Source organism: Manis javanica, chromosome 10 (genome assembly GCF_040802235.1).
Source record: "Manis javanica isolate MJ-LG chromosome 10, MJ_LKY, whole genome shotgun sequence".
NCBI lineage: Eukaryota > Metazoa > Chordata > Mammalia > Pholidota > Manidae > Manis > Manis javanica.
The window spans coordinates 88,794,106-88,810,695 of NC_133165.1; the positions used below are offsets into that span (position 1 = coordinate 88,794,106).

Below are 16,590 nucleotides of genomic sequence, written 5' to 3' on the forward strand. Positions count from 1 at the left end.
CCTTTCTAACGTCCTTTTCCTGGAGGCTCCAGGTTCCACCATTGTGGGCATTCTCCTTGTTGAAATGAGTCCATAACCCTATTTTGTTAAACTGTAAGTATTTATTGGTAGTCTTTAGCTAGAGGACGTTGACAGAACAACATACTAGTCCGTGGGTTTTTTTAAACTACAAACTCCTATATTTTGGATTCTAAGTGCATTTTATGATAGTTTATGGTATGCTATTTTAGCATCGGATCTCCTTTCCTGATCACGTCCTCAGGCAAACCGCCCCACACCCTACCCTGCCAACTGACTGGATTTATTCTTTAGTTCTGGGGCATGTAACATCCTCCTGCATCCATACGCCTCCCTTCCCATCTTATAACAGGTTGTAGGCGAGGTGAAACCACCCTCTTCCAAAGACTTCCACAGCACCTATCCAGACCTGACCCCTCCCTCCTCAGCACTCTTACTGCACTCGATTTTAATAAATTACCCACAGGGCTCTTGCTTTCTCACCCCTTATATATTTCCACAAACATATATAGCTGTAAACTCCCTGAAGTCAAGGACTGAGTCTTGAAAATTTGGTTCTCTCTGTAGTGGCTGCTCCAGTTAAAAATGCCCAGGCAAGGTCAGGTGTTCTCCAAACATCAGGGGCTAGGGATCCCTGATGTCACGAGAAGGTATGGTTTATGATGGAGGAGTGGAGCACCTGTGTGATATTAAGGAACCTGAGAATGGGCCTTGCCCTGCCAGGTTCCTGGGGAACATAGGTGGCGGGGGACTGGGAGCTCTCTGTAAGGATCCCTAGGGCAGAGAGAGTACTTGGCTTGTGTACTCAGTGGTAAGAGACGGGGTGAATTTGGATTTGCTATCATCATGAACAGCTTTGTGTATTACATCACTGTCCCAGATAGGAAACTTATCGGCGTAATCAGAGACAAAAAAAAGGTAGGGCAGCCCTGAGCTTTGAACATGTGGTGTACACACACACACACACACACACACACACACACACACACACACACACGATATCGAATCTAGTGTTTTTTTTTGTTGTTGTTTTATCATTAATCTACAATTACATGAAGAACATTATGTTTACTAGACACCCCCCTTCACCAAGTCCCCCCCACATACCTGTTCACAGTCACTGTCCATGAACATAGTAGGATGCTGTAAAATCACTACTTGTCTTCTCTGTGTTGCACAGCCTTCCCTGTGCCTCCCCCAACTATACATGTTAATTGTAATGCCCCCTTTCTTTTTTCCCGCCCTTATCCCTCCCTTCCCACCCGTCCTCCCCAGTCCCTTTCCCTTTGGTAATTTTTAGTCCATTCTTGGGTTCTGTGAGTCTGCTGCTGTTTTGTTCCTTCAGTTTTTTCTTTGTTCTTATACTCCACATATGAGTGAAATCATTTGGTACTTGTCTTTCCCCACCTGGCTTATTTCACTGAGCATAATACCCTCTAGCTCCATCCATGTTGTTGCAAATGGTAGGATCTGTTTTTTTCTTATAGCTGAGTAATATTCCATTGCGTATATGTACCACATCTTCTTTATCCATTCATCTACTGATGGACATTTAGGTTGCTTCCATATCTTGGCTATTGTAAATAGTGCAGCGATAAACACAGGGGTGCATCTGTCTTTTTCAAACTGGAGTGCTGCATTCTTGGGGTAAATTCCTAGAAGTGGAATTCCTGGGTCAAAAGGTATTTCTATTTTGAGCCTTTTGAGGAACCTCCATACTGCTTTCCACAATGGTTGAACTAATTTACATTCCCACCAGCAGTGTAGGAGAGTTCCCCTTTCTCCACAACCTGGCCAACATTTGTTGTTGTTTGTCTTTTGGATGGTAGCCATCCTTACTGGTGTGAGATGATATCTCATTGTAGTTTTAATTTGCATTTCTCTTATGACAAGTGATGTGGAGCATCTTTTCATGTGTCTGTTGGCCATATGAATTTCTTCTTTAGAGAACTGTCTATTCAGCTCCCCTGCCCATTTTTTAATTGGATTATTTGCTTTTTGTTTGTTGAGGTGTGTGAGCTCTTTATATATTTTGGATGTCAACCCTTTATCGGATTTGTCATTTATGAATATATTCTCCCATAATGTAGGATACCTTTTTGTTCTATTGATGGTGTCCTTTGCTGTAGAGGAGCTTTTCAGCTTGATGTAGTCCCATTTGTTCATTTTTGCTTTTGTTTCCCTTGCCCGGGGAGATATGTTCATGAAGAAGTCACTCATGTTTATGTTTAAGAGATTTTTGCCTATGTTTGTTTCTAAGAGTTTTATGGTTTCATGACTTACATTCAAGTCTTTGATCCATTTCGAATTTACTTTTGTGTATGGGGTTAGACAGTGATCCAGTTTCATTCTCTTACATGTAGCTGTCCAGTTTTGCCAGCACCATCTATTGAAGAGACTGTCATTTCCCCATTGTATGTCCATGGCCCCTTTATCGAATATTAGTTGACCATATATGTCTGGGTTAATGTTTGGAGTCTCTAATCTGTTCCACTGGTCTGTTGCTCTGTTCTTGTGCCAGTACCAAATTGTCTTGATTACTATGGCTTTGTAGTAGAGCTTGAAGTTGGGGAGTGAGATCCCCCGACTTTATTCTTCCTTCTCAGGATTGCTTTAGTTTTTCGGGGTCTTTGGTGTTTTCATATGAATTTTTGAACTATTTGTTCCAGTTCATTGAAGAATGCTGTTGGTAGTTTGATAGGGATTGCCTCAAATCTGTATATTGCTTTGGGCAGGATGGCCATTTTGACGATATTAATTCTTCCTAGCCAGGAGCATGGGATGAGTTTCCATTTGTTAGTGTCCTCTTTCATTTCTCTTCAGAGTGTCTTATAGTTTTCAGGGTATAGGTCTTTCACTTCCTTGGTTAGGTTTATTCCTAGGTATTTTATTCTTTTTGTGCTGTTGTGAATGGAATTGTCTTCCTGATTTCTCTTTCTATTAGTTCATTGTTAGTGTATAGGAAAACCACAGATTTCTGTGTGTTAGTTTTGTATCCTGCAACTTTGCTGAATTCCGATATTAGCTCTAGTAGTTTCAGAGTGGAGTCTTTAGGGTTTTTTATGTACAATATCATGTCATCTGCAAATAGTGACAGTTTAACTTCTTCTTTACCAATCTGGATTCCTTGTATTTCTTTGTTTTGTCTGATTGCCATGGCTAGGACCTCCAGTACTATGTTGAATAACAGTGGGGAGATTGGGCATCCCTGTCTTGTTCCCGATCTCAGAGGAATAGCTTTCAGCCTCTCGCTGTTCAGTATGATGTTGGCTGTGGGTTTATCATATATGGCCTTTATTATGTTGAGGTACTTGCCCTCTATACCCATTTTGTTGAGAGTTTTTGTCATGAATGGATGTTGAATTTTGTTGAATGCTTTTTCAGCATCTATGGAGATGATCATGTGGTTTTTGTCTTTCTTTTTGTTGATGTGGTGGATGATGTTGATGGATTTTTGAATGTTGTACCATCCTTGCATCCCTGGGATGAATCCCACTTGGTCATGGTGTATGATCCTTTTGATGTATTTTTGAATTGGGTTTGCTAATATTTTGTTGAGTATTTTTGCATCTATGTTTATCAGGGATATATTGGTCTGTAGTTTTCTTTTTTGGTGGGGTCTTTGTCTGGTTTTGGTATTAGGGTGATGTTGGCTTCATAAAATGAGTTTGGGAGTATTCCCTTCTCTTCTATTTTTTTGAAAACTTTAAGGAGAATGGTTATTATGTCTTCTCTGTATGGCTGATAAAATTCCGAGGTGAATCCAACTGGCCCGAGGGTTTTGTTTTTGGTAGTTTTTTGATTACCGCTTCAATTTCGTTGCTGGTAATAGGTCTGTTTAGATTTTCTGTTTCTTTCTGGGTCAGTCTTGGAAGGTTGTATTTTTCTAGGAAGTTGTCCATTTCTCCTAGGTTTCCCAGGTTCTTAGCATATAGGTTTTCATAGTACTCTCTAATAATTCTTTGTATTTCTGTTGGGTCCGTCGTGATTTTTCCTTTCTCGTTTCTGATTCTGTTGATGTGTGTTGGCTCTCTTTTCCTCTTAGTAAGTCTGGCTAGAGGCTTATCTATTTTGTTTATTTTCTCAAAGAATCAGCTCTTGGTTTTATTGATTTTTTCTAATGTTTTATTCTTCTCAATTTTATTTATTTCTTCTCTGATCTTTATTATGTCCCTCCTTCTGCTGACTTTAGGCCTCATTTGTTCTTCTTTTTCCAATTTCGATAATTGTGATGTTAGACCATTCATTTGGGATTGTTCTTCCCTCTTTAAGTATGCCTGGATTGCTATATACTTTCCTCTTAAGACTGCTTTCTCTGCGTCCCACAGAAGTTGGGGCTTTGTGTTGTTGTCATTTGTTTCCATATATTCCTTGATCTCTATTTTAATTTGTTCGTTGATCCATTGATTATTTAGGAGCATGTTGTTAAGCCTCCATGTGTTTGTGAGTCTTTTTTTTTCTTTGTACAATTTATTTCTATTTTTTATACCTCTGTGGTCTGAAAAGTTGGTTGGTAGAATTTCAATCTTTTGGAATTTACTGAGGCTCTTTTTGTGGCCTAGTATGTGGTCTATTCTGGAGAATGTTCCATGTGCACTTGAGAAGAATGTGTATCCTGTTGCTTTTGAATGCAGAGATCTATAGATGTCTATTAGGTCCGTTTGTTCTAGTGTGTTGTTCAGTGCCTCCGTGTCCTTTCTTATTTTCTGTCCGGTGAATCTATCCTTTGGAGTGAGTGGCGTGTTGAAGTCTCCTAAAATGAATGCAATCTAGTGGTTTTTTAAGTGTATTCCTTGGAGGTACCCCAGTTGGGGAGAGAAAGCTGAGTGAGCCCCACTCCAAATTCCCTCATTCCGATTCAACCAGAGCAGTTTTAATCGTCTTTTGTGTTTGCAGATTCTGCTAAGATGGAGTTTACTATATGCAAACAACACCATGGAGATAAAATCAGCCAAATCCAGACTATGGAAGCCTCTGTAGAATAAACAACCTGGTTTCTTCAGCAAATTGTAAGGGAAAAAAAAGGGAGGCGGAAACTATGAAATAAAAGACACTTAAGAGCCACATCAACGAAATTCAATGTGAGGACCTTGTTTAGATTCTGATTTGAATAAATCAGTGTATGACACAACTGGGAAAATTGGAACATTGGATGTTTGGGGATATTAAGGAGCTATTTATTTTAGTTGTGATAATGGTATTGTGATTATGTTCACAAAGAGTCCTTTTCTTTTAGAGATGAATACTGAAATATCTATAGATTAAATGATACAATACCTAAAATTTGTTTTAAAATCATCCAGTACAGGAGTTGTAGTGGAGGGAAAAGTGGGTATAGACAAATTTTGTTGATAATTGTGGAAGCTGGCTGATGGGTACATAAGGGCTCATTGTATTATTCTTTCTACCTTTTTAAATGTTCAAACATTTCCACAAACATAAGAAGCTTTAAAAAAATAAGTTACAGGTGACTACATAAAGATTTGGAATGATAACTTTATTTTTTAAAGTAACAGCTATGAAGATACAGCTCACATACCATACAATTCACCAACTTAAAACTGTACCGTGCAGTGGTTTTTAGTATATTCACAGAATTGTTACAACCAGTACCACAATCAAATTTGGAAGATTTTCATCACCCCAAAAAGAAGTTCCCAGTCCACTTTCCTCAATCCCTGCAGCCCTGGCAACCACTCATCTACTTTCTGTCTCTTTGGATTTGCCTATTCTGGACATTTCACACAAATGGAATCACACAACATACGGTGTTTCGAAGTTTAACTTGGTTTTAAACTTTTCTGGTTTTGATAGGAAAGGGCGATCTTGTAAATTCACTACTCTGGCTGTGGATTTTTAAATAAAGACTTGAAAGAGGTTTAAACAAATGGGGGGATAGGGGAACATAGTCTAACTGCTTTAAAAGAGAAAGGCTCAAACTACTTCTCTAGTCCAACCTCTCACATTACATTTAAGGAAACAGGGACCCAGAGAGGGAAATGACTTCCCCAAATGCACCCATCCTGTTAAAGGCAGAACTAGGGCCACACCCAGACCCATTGAGCTTTTGCTCCATTCTTTTTTCATGTTGCCGCAATGCCTTCTGACCTCACACACATACACGCAGCTTTTCCCACTATAACTCATAAACTTGTGTTTATGAGTCAAAAGTATCACTGGAGGCGCATCTTGAGGATCAGCATAAGGGGGCTGCTCGTCTCAGAGCTCAGCCTTTCTGCTGCCCTACCCTGAAAGGCAGCTACCCAGGGGAGAATCAGTTTTAGCACCAACTCCCAGAATTTCTATCTCAGAGGGGCTCAGGAATGGCAATCTTGCGAGAAGCTGGAGGAAGTTATTTGCATAGTGGGAACAATTTTTACTTATTTTGAATGTTTTTTTTTGGAGTGGCTGGTGGTGGGTGTGTGCAGAGAGGGAGGCTGGTACAGAATATGGGGAAGAGAGAGGACTAAAGCCTTTGGGGCTGCCATTGGAAGGAAGCTGGTTAAGGGTTAAGGGGATGTACAGGCACCTCACTGATGCCTCCGGAACTGAGTCCAGAAGAGACTGAGGGTGGGAACAGAGGAAGATGAGGCAGTCTGATCTTACAGCTGTTCCTGGAACTCTCCCAAACCATACTTACGGGCAGCTCAGAGAGGCTGTCAGGTTGCTAAAAAAGAAGGACAAATTCTATAGACAGAACATTATCTGAGGGCTGAGGATGAGGCCTGGGGGACAGCAGAGGAGGAAGAAACTTCCAGAGAGCCTGGGAGAGGAGCGTAACCAGCTGATGACAGCACCTGGATAGCTCTCTACTCCAGAGGTTCCCTTAGGTGATTCCTGATCCAGAAGTAGGTAGAGGACAGTGTAGACCTTAGCCCTCCTAGCTGAGAGTCCTCAGCCAAGTAACTTGGACTTAGATGTCACAGGATTTGACAGGAGGCATAGGGGCTAGCCTACATTCTCAAAATAGCCTCCATTCTTCTGTCTATAGTGGGCATTGGAAATACCAAAGACATCTTAACGATCTGCTTCTTTGGGTTTGGGAAAGACTTTTAAATATCCTCTCTAACAGGGAAAATATCCCTGGGTGGGTAGCAACAACAGTGAATTAGAGTAAGCCCAGATGGAACAAGACCCAGGGTGTGCTCTAGAGAAGCTGGGCTTGGCAAGGTGAAGGGACCTAAAGATAAGTTCTGGGGTGCTCTTATTTCTGCCCAAGGTCAGCCTTAATTCAGTCCCTGAACTCCAGGAGGGCTTCTTTGGACTGTCTTGGTTTCTGAGTGATCCGTGGACTATCCAAGCTGTGTATATCCCATGGTTCTGTCTATTGGAAAGGCTCCTTAAGATGTAAGGGCTCTGAGGGGCAGGGCTGGTAGGCAGTTATGTGGCTCATCTTAACTTTAGATTGCCCTGCAGCTCTCTAATCCCAAGGTCCCAGGCCCAGTTTTCCAGCCTGGACTTTAATCAGGTGACGTACATGGTGCGTTGGCATCAATAGGTGTCAGCCTGGAACTGGACCTGGGTCTGATTCATCCAGGAAGCTGAGCCCAGGTAGCAGAACAAACACCCCTAAGCAGCTCCTGCCAGGCACCGGGTGAGAGGTTGTCTGGCCAAACAGACAGTGACTTTGTTCGCTTTGTTCTCCTCTCTCTCATCCCCACCTGGCAGACTCCCTCATTCCTTCCTCTCAGCCCACCTCTGGGTCAGGAGCTGTGTGTTTTTATTCCAGATGAGGTGAGAAGGCTTTTTTATTCACTTATTTTTTGGGGGTGAAGGTGATTCCTGAGGTAGAGGCTTGGGTGTTACAGCAGATGATAAAGGGGTACAGCCAGAACTTCTGGAAGGGGGAGACAGAGTGGTTTGGATGAGAATTAGATGGAACAAAGAGGTCAGAGATCTTTGAGGCCACCCCCACCCCCACCCCGGTCCCCCCATGTCACCTGTCTACAGTTTAAGCAGGTCCTGCTCTTCTGGAGACAACTCCGGTGTGACCTCACTTTCCGGAGTTCATGACTAGCTTGTTGTTTTTGACACTCATTTGTGGATAGTCAAGACCATTAAATTTTGCTTCACATCGGCCCCCCGTTTATAATACAAATGCAAATCAGCGTGGGAATCCCCTTTCGGAGGAAGCAACGGTGCAGCTTTAAGAGAAAGAGAGGGGAGGAAGAGGGCGCTGACTCAGATCCTCCTACCATTGGCTGCTGTTGGGGATCCCACCGCAGGGATTGGCCTTAACAGAGTCCGCCTCCTCTTGTGATTGGCTCATCCATGGAGATATAAGGCGGCTGTGCCGGCCTCCTTTTCATTTGGAGGGAGTCAGGGAACTCGGCCGAGGTTGCTCGCTGAGACGCACCTGGTGCAATCCTTTCCTCTCTGAATCCGAGTCGAAGTTCTGCGGAGGCTTAAGCCATGAAGGAGAGACGGCCCCCTCAGCCAGTCGTGGCCAGATGTAAGCTCGTTCTGGTGGGGGACGTGCAGTGTGGGAAGACGGCGATGTTACAGGTGTTAGCGAAGGACTGCTATCCCGAGGTGAGCTGCCTGCCCGCTGGCCAGCGTTCCTCCTCGTCCACCCACCTGGGGCTAGATTTCCACCTGCCCAGGGGAGCTGTCTCCTCATCCCCACTCCATCCTCTGCCGCTTTCTGGCTGGACGACCGCCCTGCCTTAGCTTCCCCTGGGACCTGTTCCACTTCTGCCGCCCCGCCGGCTCCTCCTCACCTCTTCACCCATAGGCCCTGATCAGATCCCCTCCTACATCCCTCATCCTGGAGTCTACTCTTGGGAGAGGGGCCTGGAGGCATCTGAGAATCTGGGGTTTCTTCTCCACGTAATACCTGCCTGATCCTCACCCCATTCTCAGGGGTTGTAGGGGCTCATCCCCAGACAGGTTTCTGCTGCCCTGCTGGTCCAAGAGGCTTGTGGGAGAAGATAAAGAGCTAGAACTGGATTGTGGCTCTGAAATTGTGAAACAGACAAATGTGGAGAAAAGAGAAATCTGTGTGTGTGTGTGTGTGTGTGTGTGTTCCTAAACATCTAGGATATGGGGTGGGGGGGGCTTGTCCCTGGCTGGAAGGTATTCAGATTTCTTACTGTAATAGAGCAAAGTCCCTGTGCCTTTACATTCCCCTCCCTCTTGTCCCATGTAGTCTCTCCTGCCCCAGGTATCCCCTCCTCTGGCCTCTTGCCTTCTGCCACTTTTGTGTCTCACTAGGGTGAGTAGTGAGCCTGACCTAATGGGAGGATTACAAGGGTCAGGGTGCCCAGGGTGTGAATAGTTCCTCTCTCTTCACAGACGTATGTGCCCACTGTATTTGAGAATTACACAGCCTGCTTGGAGACTGAGGAACAGAGAGTGGAGCTCAGTCTCTGGGACACCTCAGGTAAGACTGTTGGCCCCAGATGCCCCCTTCCCACTGCTACTGGTCTGCTGCAGCCGCCGTCTTTTAGAAGTTGTTTCCCTCTCTGATGGGGGGAAGGAATATGGTGCTTGCCAAGAAAGCAAAGAAAGGAACCTGGAAATTCCTGGGTTGGGGGGGTGGGGTGAGGTTTGGTCAACTCAGCTGGCTAATGCAGGGGTGCAGAGTGGGTGAGCCCCAGAAGCCACTCACTTCTTTTGGTCTAGCTCCATCCTTCAGAGGACTGGGTTGCTGAGCAAATACTAGAGGGACACAGTTAGATAGGACTTCTCCACTTCCACTCCCTGTCACCCACCCAGCACACACGCACACAGCCCTCACTGCCCCAGAGCAAATCTGAGCAGTAAGAGGCAGGAGGCAGTGCTGCTGGAGGCAGTTGCCGTTGAGGCAGGGAGACAAGACTGCTTTCGGGGAATCTTGCCCCTGACTCCGTTTTCTCTCCTGCATTCCATCTTGGGCCACTGCTGTCTGCCTGCCGCAGCTCAGCTCCACTCGTCATACGCTGCGGCTCAGCGGTGAAGCGATGCATCATCGATGTTTTGGGGGGTGGGGGAGATGGCTTCATATGGGGCATGGTCACCTTATGTATAGCGGGGAGCTGTTGGTTTTGACCATTTTTTCCCATACTGGGCTGAGGTAGAAGATGCTCTGTCTTTCTGGAATGTACAAAGCAATATTTTTTCCAGCTCTCAACCCCTCAGTGCTAGGCTATCCTTGCTTTGATTCTGACCCCCTCTTGTTATCTCTTTTACTCCAGTCCTTTTTTAATAGACTGGGCTCAAGAGTCATAATTAAGGACTAAAAGCCAGGAATGGGAGAAAGAAAATAAAATCTAATTTCTCTAAAAATGCATATTCAGGCTGAGTTTAAAGAGGTACTATAAATCACTAGGGGTTTCCTGTTACATATAATAAATGTGTCACCTTTCTCCTCCAAAGAGCAATTGTTTGCATGATCCAATTTTGAGGTCTGAAAAGATTGGGGGTAGGGGATGGATAAACAGAAAATGAGACTTCCTCTTGTTCTCTCCTCCCCAAAACAAAGCCAAACAAAAATTTCTCAAGCTGGTAGGCCTTCCTCCGGTGCAGTTCCAGGGGTTGGGAGGCAGGGTTCTGGTTATCCTGGGCTGTGCTGTGCTGGCTGGATCGGACCGGAATGCAGCTTAGCTGCATGATGTATGGTTTTTGTCTGCTGTACCCAGCTCACTTCTCAATCTTCCTGGAATCTTGCTCCAGGTATCTCTTTTTTACTACCACTGCCCCCAAACAGCCCCTTCTCATCCCCTTCCACAGTCAGAACGCAGCCCTTGAATCCCAATCCTAATAAAGGAAAATCAGCAAGTTGGTCTCTCCCATGTCGCATCCCCACCCCCCAGTTTTCGAAAGGATGCAGGCTATCAGCGATCCTCAAACTCTCTTTCAAATCAGGTACCCACAAGGAAGGAGGACGTGGCAGGGGTGTGTAGGATGCGGCTTCCTAACATGGGGCCAGGGTCGATCCTGTTCCCATTCTTCACTTGCTGCTTCTAGGGGAGGGGATGGCTTGGAGTCAGAAGGGAGGCCCTCCCCTTTGCCCCTCTCCGCTCCCCACCCCTCCCCTCCCCCCTGCTGCAGTGCTCCTTTTGCTTAGTGCTGTACGCTGAGACCCCACCTCAGAGAGGGGAGAAGGGCGGACTGCTGAAGGAGCAGATAGCCCAACGCCCTCTTACTCCTTTTTTTTTTTTACAAGCCCCCCCACCAAGCTTGGATTCCCCCCAGTTTCCATGGTGATTGTGGTGCAGGGAGAGGGGCTGCTTGCTATTCTGAGCACGGATTGTCTGGGTTCCAAATCTGCTACTGTTCCTTCCCTGGGATGGACAAGGGCAAGCTCAGCTCCTAGCATTCTCTCACATTGGACCACCTGGGTCTGCACTGCCTACTCCCGTCCCAGTGAAGGACCCTTACCAGTTGAGCCTCTAAGTCTTCAGCTCCTAGTGCCTCTGTCTTTGAGACTGCCTCCCTGAGATCTTGGGGGTAGGGGCTGCAGCTTTTTGGGTGGAGGAGGAGTGGGGAGAACAACGAATCCTTGGTGTTCTCCCTCCCCTGCCAGCCTCCTAGAGTTCTGACCCCATGGCAGAGAAGCAGGGCAGCCGGTTATATAATAGGCAGGTTTGTTTCTTCACTGGGGAGACCCAGGAGCAGAGGTTGGACAGCAGACAGACTCTAGAAAAGACCTTGAAAATAAGCCCAGTGTCTCCTCAGGGATGGGAACAGCTTCCTCTGGGTCTCAAAACTGGTAGGTCTTAAATTAAGGCCACTGAAGGAGACCAGACAGGTCCCAACTGTGCTCCACTCACCCCCATTTATTTTGCCTCCTTCCCATTTTTTAGGGCTGAGGAAGATGATATTTTTGCACTGCCTTCTGGTCAGGTCCCAAGCTTCCAGGCTGTAGCACATTCCCCTGGAAGATGGGTGGGGCCAGCTAACCTAAGGGACCAAGAATGGTATTCCCAGGGCTCTTTAGGCTTAGGCATATAGGTGAGAGAATATGCCATGCCTCACAATCAGCTCTTTCTCCCCATACCAGGATCTCCGTATTATGACAATGTCCGTCCACTCTGCTACAGTGATTCAGATGCAGTATTACTATGTTTTGATATCAGCCGTCCAGAGACAGTGGACAGTGCACTCAAGAAGGTAAGTATGGATAAACTCTACAATCTGTAGTTCAGCTTGAGAATGAAAGGAGTCTTGGAGACTTTGTCATCTAATGTCCGCTTGTGCAACAGGAAGAAGCTGAGGCCCAGGAAGGGAGAGATTTGCTCGAGGCCATACCATTGGCTAAAGCCCTGGGACTAGAACCCAGTTCTCCTACCGCCTGCCTCCTGCCTTTGCCACTATCTTATACTGCTCTGGTGCAGCAAGGCAGGGTGGTGTTGAAAACTCAGGAAGTGAAGGATTTAGAGTCAGAGAACGTTTTAGTGTTAATGGTTGAGGGTCAGGGATGGGGGCTTGTATGGGGCAAGCCAGGAAAGCTTGAGCAGAATTGCTGGTGGGAGATGCTGTCTGTACTGAGGATCTTGCACTGCTGGATGCTGCCTGTACTGCTGGATGGCAAGATCTGCCTGTACTGAGGATTCCCAGGATACCTTGTGGAACCAGCCTAGTTTCTCAGCAGACTCTGGGATTATCTCCTTCCCTTGAGAAGAGACAGGTTGGCTTCCTCCTGGCTTTCTGGATTTACAAAGCCCTTTGACTTGGTTCAGGAGGCATATCCATACCCCGTATGTTCAGCAGAGAATGGGAGGAGACTGGCCCCTGGGCTTTTTCTCTGGTGACTGGGCTGTTGAATGAGGTGACAGGCTCTTGGGTCACACTCCTGAGGCCCCAAAGTCCTCACGGACAGGCAGATGATGTAATGATACTGCTGTGTGTGGTGGTGATGCTGATTCAGAGGGAGGGCAGGGCTGTTCAGAGTGATAAGCTGGACGGTGTGTGTGATGTTGCCAACAGGGCTTCTCGAGGTGTCTGTCAGCCCCTAACTCTCCTTCCTTCCTCCTTCCCCATTCCTTTCTTCTTGCCATGGCTCTTCAGTGGAGGACTGAAATCCTAGATTATTGTCCCAGCACCCGTGTTTTGCTTATTGGCTGTAAGACAGACCTGCGAACAGACCTGAGCACTCTGCTGGAGTTGTCCCACCAGCAACAGGCTCCCATCTCCTATGAGCAGGTGTGTGTTGGGGGGTAGGGTGGGGAAGGCTTCAACAGAGGACTTGAAATGTGGCCCTTGCTGAAACCTTTGTCATCACAGCGAGAGAGAATTGGTATTCTGGGGGCCACCGATTAGTAGGAAGCTAGTCACCAGGAAAGAGGTGGTGAACTTATTTACCCCAAATTATGCTATAGGTTGGCAGATAAGCCATTCCTGTGTGCACCAGTGTTTCTCAGATTGCTTTTTCTGGACCACCTGCATTAAAATCACTGGACGTGATTGTCAGAATTCCTGACTCCAGACCAATAGAATCACTCCAGGAGACAGATATGGGAATTGCATTTTTAATGAAATCCCTGGGTAATTTCTTATGCACATGGGAAAATAAGGACTATTTATTTTTTTTGGGGGGGGGACTATTTATTTTAAACCACTGTTTCACATTAGAATCATCTGGGGAGCTCTTAAAAATACTATGGCTTAGGCCCTACCCCAGAAATTCTCATTTGGTCTGGTATCAATATGGTTTTAAAAGTGTTCCAGGTAATTCTAAGGTATAGTCAAGCTTCACCTTCAGAAGATAATCAGCAGAGGGTGGTGGTGGGAGATTGGGAGTTGGGTCTCATTGGGAGTAGCCCTGGGGAGTGACCATTAACCATAGAAAACAGTGCTTCTGAGCCACTGGGGACCACTGCATTGATGACCTCCTGTTCCCACCCTACCCCACACAGGGCTGTGCAATAGCCAAGCAGCTGGGTGCAGAAATCTACCTGGAAGGCTCGGCTTTCACCTCAGAAAAGAGTATCCACAGCATCTTCCGGATGGCGTCCATGGTGTGTCTGAACAAGCCCAGCCAAATGCCCCCAAAGAGCCCGGTCCGAAGCCTCTCCAAGCGGCTGCTCCACCTCCCAAGTCGTTCCGAACTCATCTCTTCTACCTTCAAGAAGGAAAAGGCCAAAAGCTGTTCCATTATGTGAAGTGGGGGTTGGAGAGGGGAGACAACCTCCCACTTCCTCCCTTGGGTTGCAGAGGCACGGGGAGAGGGAGGCTAAGACAATTTAGGACACTGGACACGAGTTTTTCAGACGGCCATGGCGAGGGCTTGGAAGGAGACAGGAATGGGGCGAGGAAAGAGCCAGGCCCGGCCTGAGGACCTGACACTGAGAACCATCACACCCCAAGCCAGGCACTAGGTTGTGGTGGGGCAGCTGCCCTGGTGCCCGCCCCCCCGGCTCCAGAGGAAGGAAAGGTGTGGGGCTGTGGGGGACATGCTGGCCTCATAGGCTTAGGGGCCTACAGGAGCCTCACCTTCAGCATCATGCCTCTTCCACACAGCACTTCCATGTGGGTCAGGGGACGGGAGGGGTTCCAGAGCCCTTCCCTTCCCCTCTGAGGAGGCCACAGAGGAGTGGGAAGTGGGGAAGCCAAGGGGCAGCTCCCTTGGGAGCTGAGGCCAGGTGCTTCATACTTGAAATCAGAAGGGCAGGAGCTGGTCAGGGCCAATGAGAAGGAAACTTCATCTTTGCATAGCCCATGACTCATGGAGAGGTGATGTCATACATTCACATGCTTTTCACCGGAGTCCCCAGGGTCCAAGGGAGAAGCCCCAGACCCCCTTCTCTTGCAGTATGGGGGTGGGGGTCATCAGACTTCCTCTGCCCTTAGGGCAGCACAGCTGGTATTTGTTTTATAGACTCTTGTCTTTGGAATTTGGGGGGAGGGGGGAATGTTTCAATCTGTTACACGTTCTGTGTTTAAAGAAGAAAAACTATTTATTAATGAAAAATATAACACATGTAAAGAAGTTGGCTCTGTTTTCTTAGTTTCTTTCTCTGTTTCCTTTGGTATAAGGAGGAAATAGCTGTCCTGGGGCCCTTTCTGTAGGTGCAGAGAGACTGCCTCTGCTGTTCCCTGGTGCCTCCAACAAGGATCTCCTCCCTCTCCCCTACATGCCACCCCAGCCCAACCCTGCCCAGTCTTGTGAAGCCAGTGAAGGTCTCAGCCCTAGAGCAGGGTTTCTCAACCTTGGAACAAGTAACATTTTGGACTAGGTAACTCTCTGCTGTGGGGGCTGCCTTAGGTGTTGAGGGTGTTTAACAGCGCCGTTGGCTTCTCTGTGCTAGATGTCAGTAGCACCCCTTAGTTGTCACAACTAAAAACGTCTCCAGATACTGCTAAATGTCCTGTGGGACAAAATCACTCCTGGTTAAGAACCATTGCCCTAGAGAGTCTAGAAGAGAGAGACGAGGTTCTGCAAAACCATCAGTAGAGGATTCAAACTGCTGAGATCCTACCTCTTCAGAAGGGGCACAGACTGAAGTCAAGGTTGGGGGAAGGTTCCTGTGGTTCTGGTATCTGAGTTCCAGGAGAGGTGATGTCTTCTGCTTTCTTGTCCTTCCAACTCCACTGCCTCCTGATGGCAGTTCAGGGGCCTTACCACCTCTTCTCTTCAGTGACATATGGCTCTTTCCAGGTTTCATAGCATGCTGGAAGCAAAAAATTTACTCTATATTGAACACTTAACTGTTTGCTCAGCACTGTGCTGACAGTGTTACCCACATTATCCCATTTAACCTCATGAATGATAATAGCTAACATTAAATGTTTACTATGGGTCAGGGGAGATTATGAGTTCTTTATATGTTACTCCTGTGATAACCCCATGGGGTACTACCTACTTCATTTTACAGATGAGGAAACTGAGGTTCAGAGAAATTAGTTAATGTGCCCAAGGTCACATGGCTAGAAAGTGAGAGAGCCTGGATACAAATCTAGGCAACCTGGCTTCAGAATACACACTTTTCACTGCTATGCTATCTTGTCCTTTGAAACCACGTCAGATTATTACCCTTATTTTATAAATGAAGAAATAGATAAGCCCGAGATGCCATATAACTTGTACTAGATCATATTGCTAGTAAGTAATGGAGTCAGGATTGAAGCAATGTCTCAATGTTAATTACAGTTCCATGGACCCCTTACTGCTAGCTAGGTTGTACCCATATAGGAGACTATGGTCTTTACTAGAAAGTAGTCCCTGTTTTTCCATCTCCCAAGATGTGTGGGTGAACTAGCAGGTTAGGACAAACCATGAAATCACCCTTTAAACTCAGTGTCTTAACATCTGTCATGAGAAAGGTGTGCACAACTACTGGGGGATCTCTAAAACTATGAACTTGGACAAGCTTTCTGGGTCTCAATTTACTCATCTTTAAAGAAGGTGAAGAATGGTAGCCTGGAAATGGGGAAGGAACGTGGACTCTGAAGTTAAATGAACCTGCAGTTGAATCCTGGTTTATTCTTTTAACTATGTGGCCTTGAAGACATAATTAATCAGTAAAACTGAGGTAATACCCATCTCATACTTTTATGAGAACTAAGTAAAATAAGTAATGTAGGTAAGTGTCCAGCATGAGTTGGGCACTTGGAATATTCTCAGTAAATAGCTGCAGCTCTGAAGTCTAC

General features: G+C 46.2%; 1 protein-coding gene across 1 annotated transcript; it reads left to right on the forward strand.

Moving 5' to 3' along the window:
• The first annotated feature begins 8,312 nt into the window (after window positions 1-8,312).
• Window positions 8,313-14,929, forward strand: RND1 (Rho family GTPase 1). The gene is made up of 5 exons (XM_017640001.3): window positions 8,313-8,550; window positions 9,313-9,400; window positions 12,002-12,111; window positions 13,009-13,143; window positions 13,857-14,929. Exons 1-5 carry the CDS (start codon window positions 8,431-8,433, stop codon window positions 14,100-14,102), a joined length of 699 nt encoding a protein of 232 aa, XP_017495490.1. The 5' UTR covers window positions 8,313-8,430; the 3' UTR covers window positions 14,103-14,929.
• The last annotated feature ends 1,661 nt before the right edge of the window (window positions 14,930-16,590 follow it).

Coding starts and splice junctions, on each gene's coding strand:
- RND1 (XM_017640001.3), top strand. CDS start 8,431: ATGAAGGAGAGACGGCCCCCTCAGCCAGTCGTGGCCAGATGTAAGCTC. Junction 12,112..13,008: donor TGGACAGTGCACTCAAGAAG/GTAAGTATGGAT, acceptor ATGGCTCTTCAG/TGGAGGACTGAAATCCTAGA. Junction 13,144..13,856: donor CTCCCATCTCCTATGAGCAG/GTGTGTGTTGGG, acceptor TACCCCACACAG/GGCTGTGCAATAGCCAAGCA.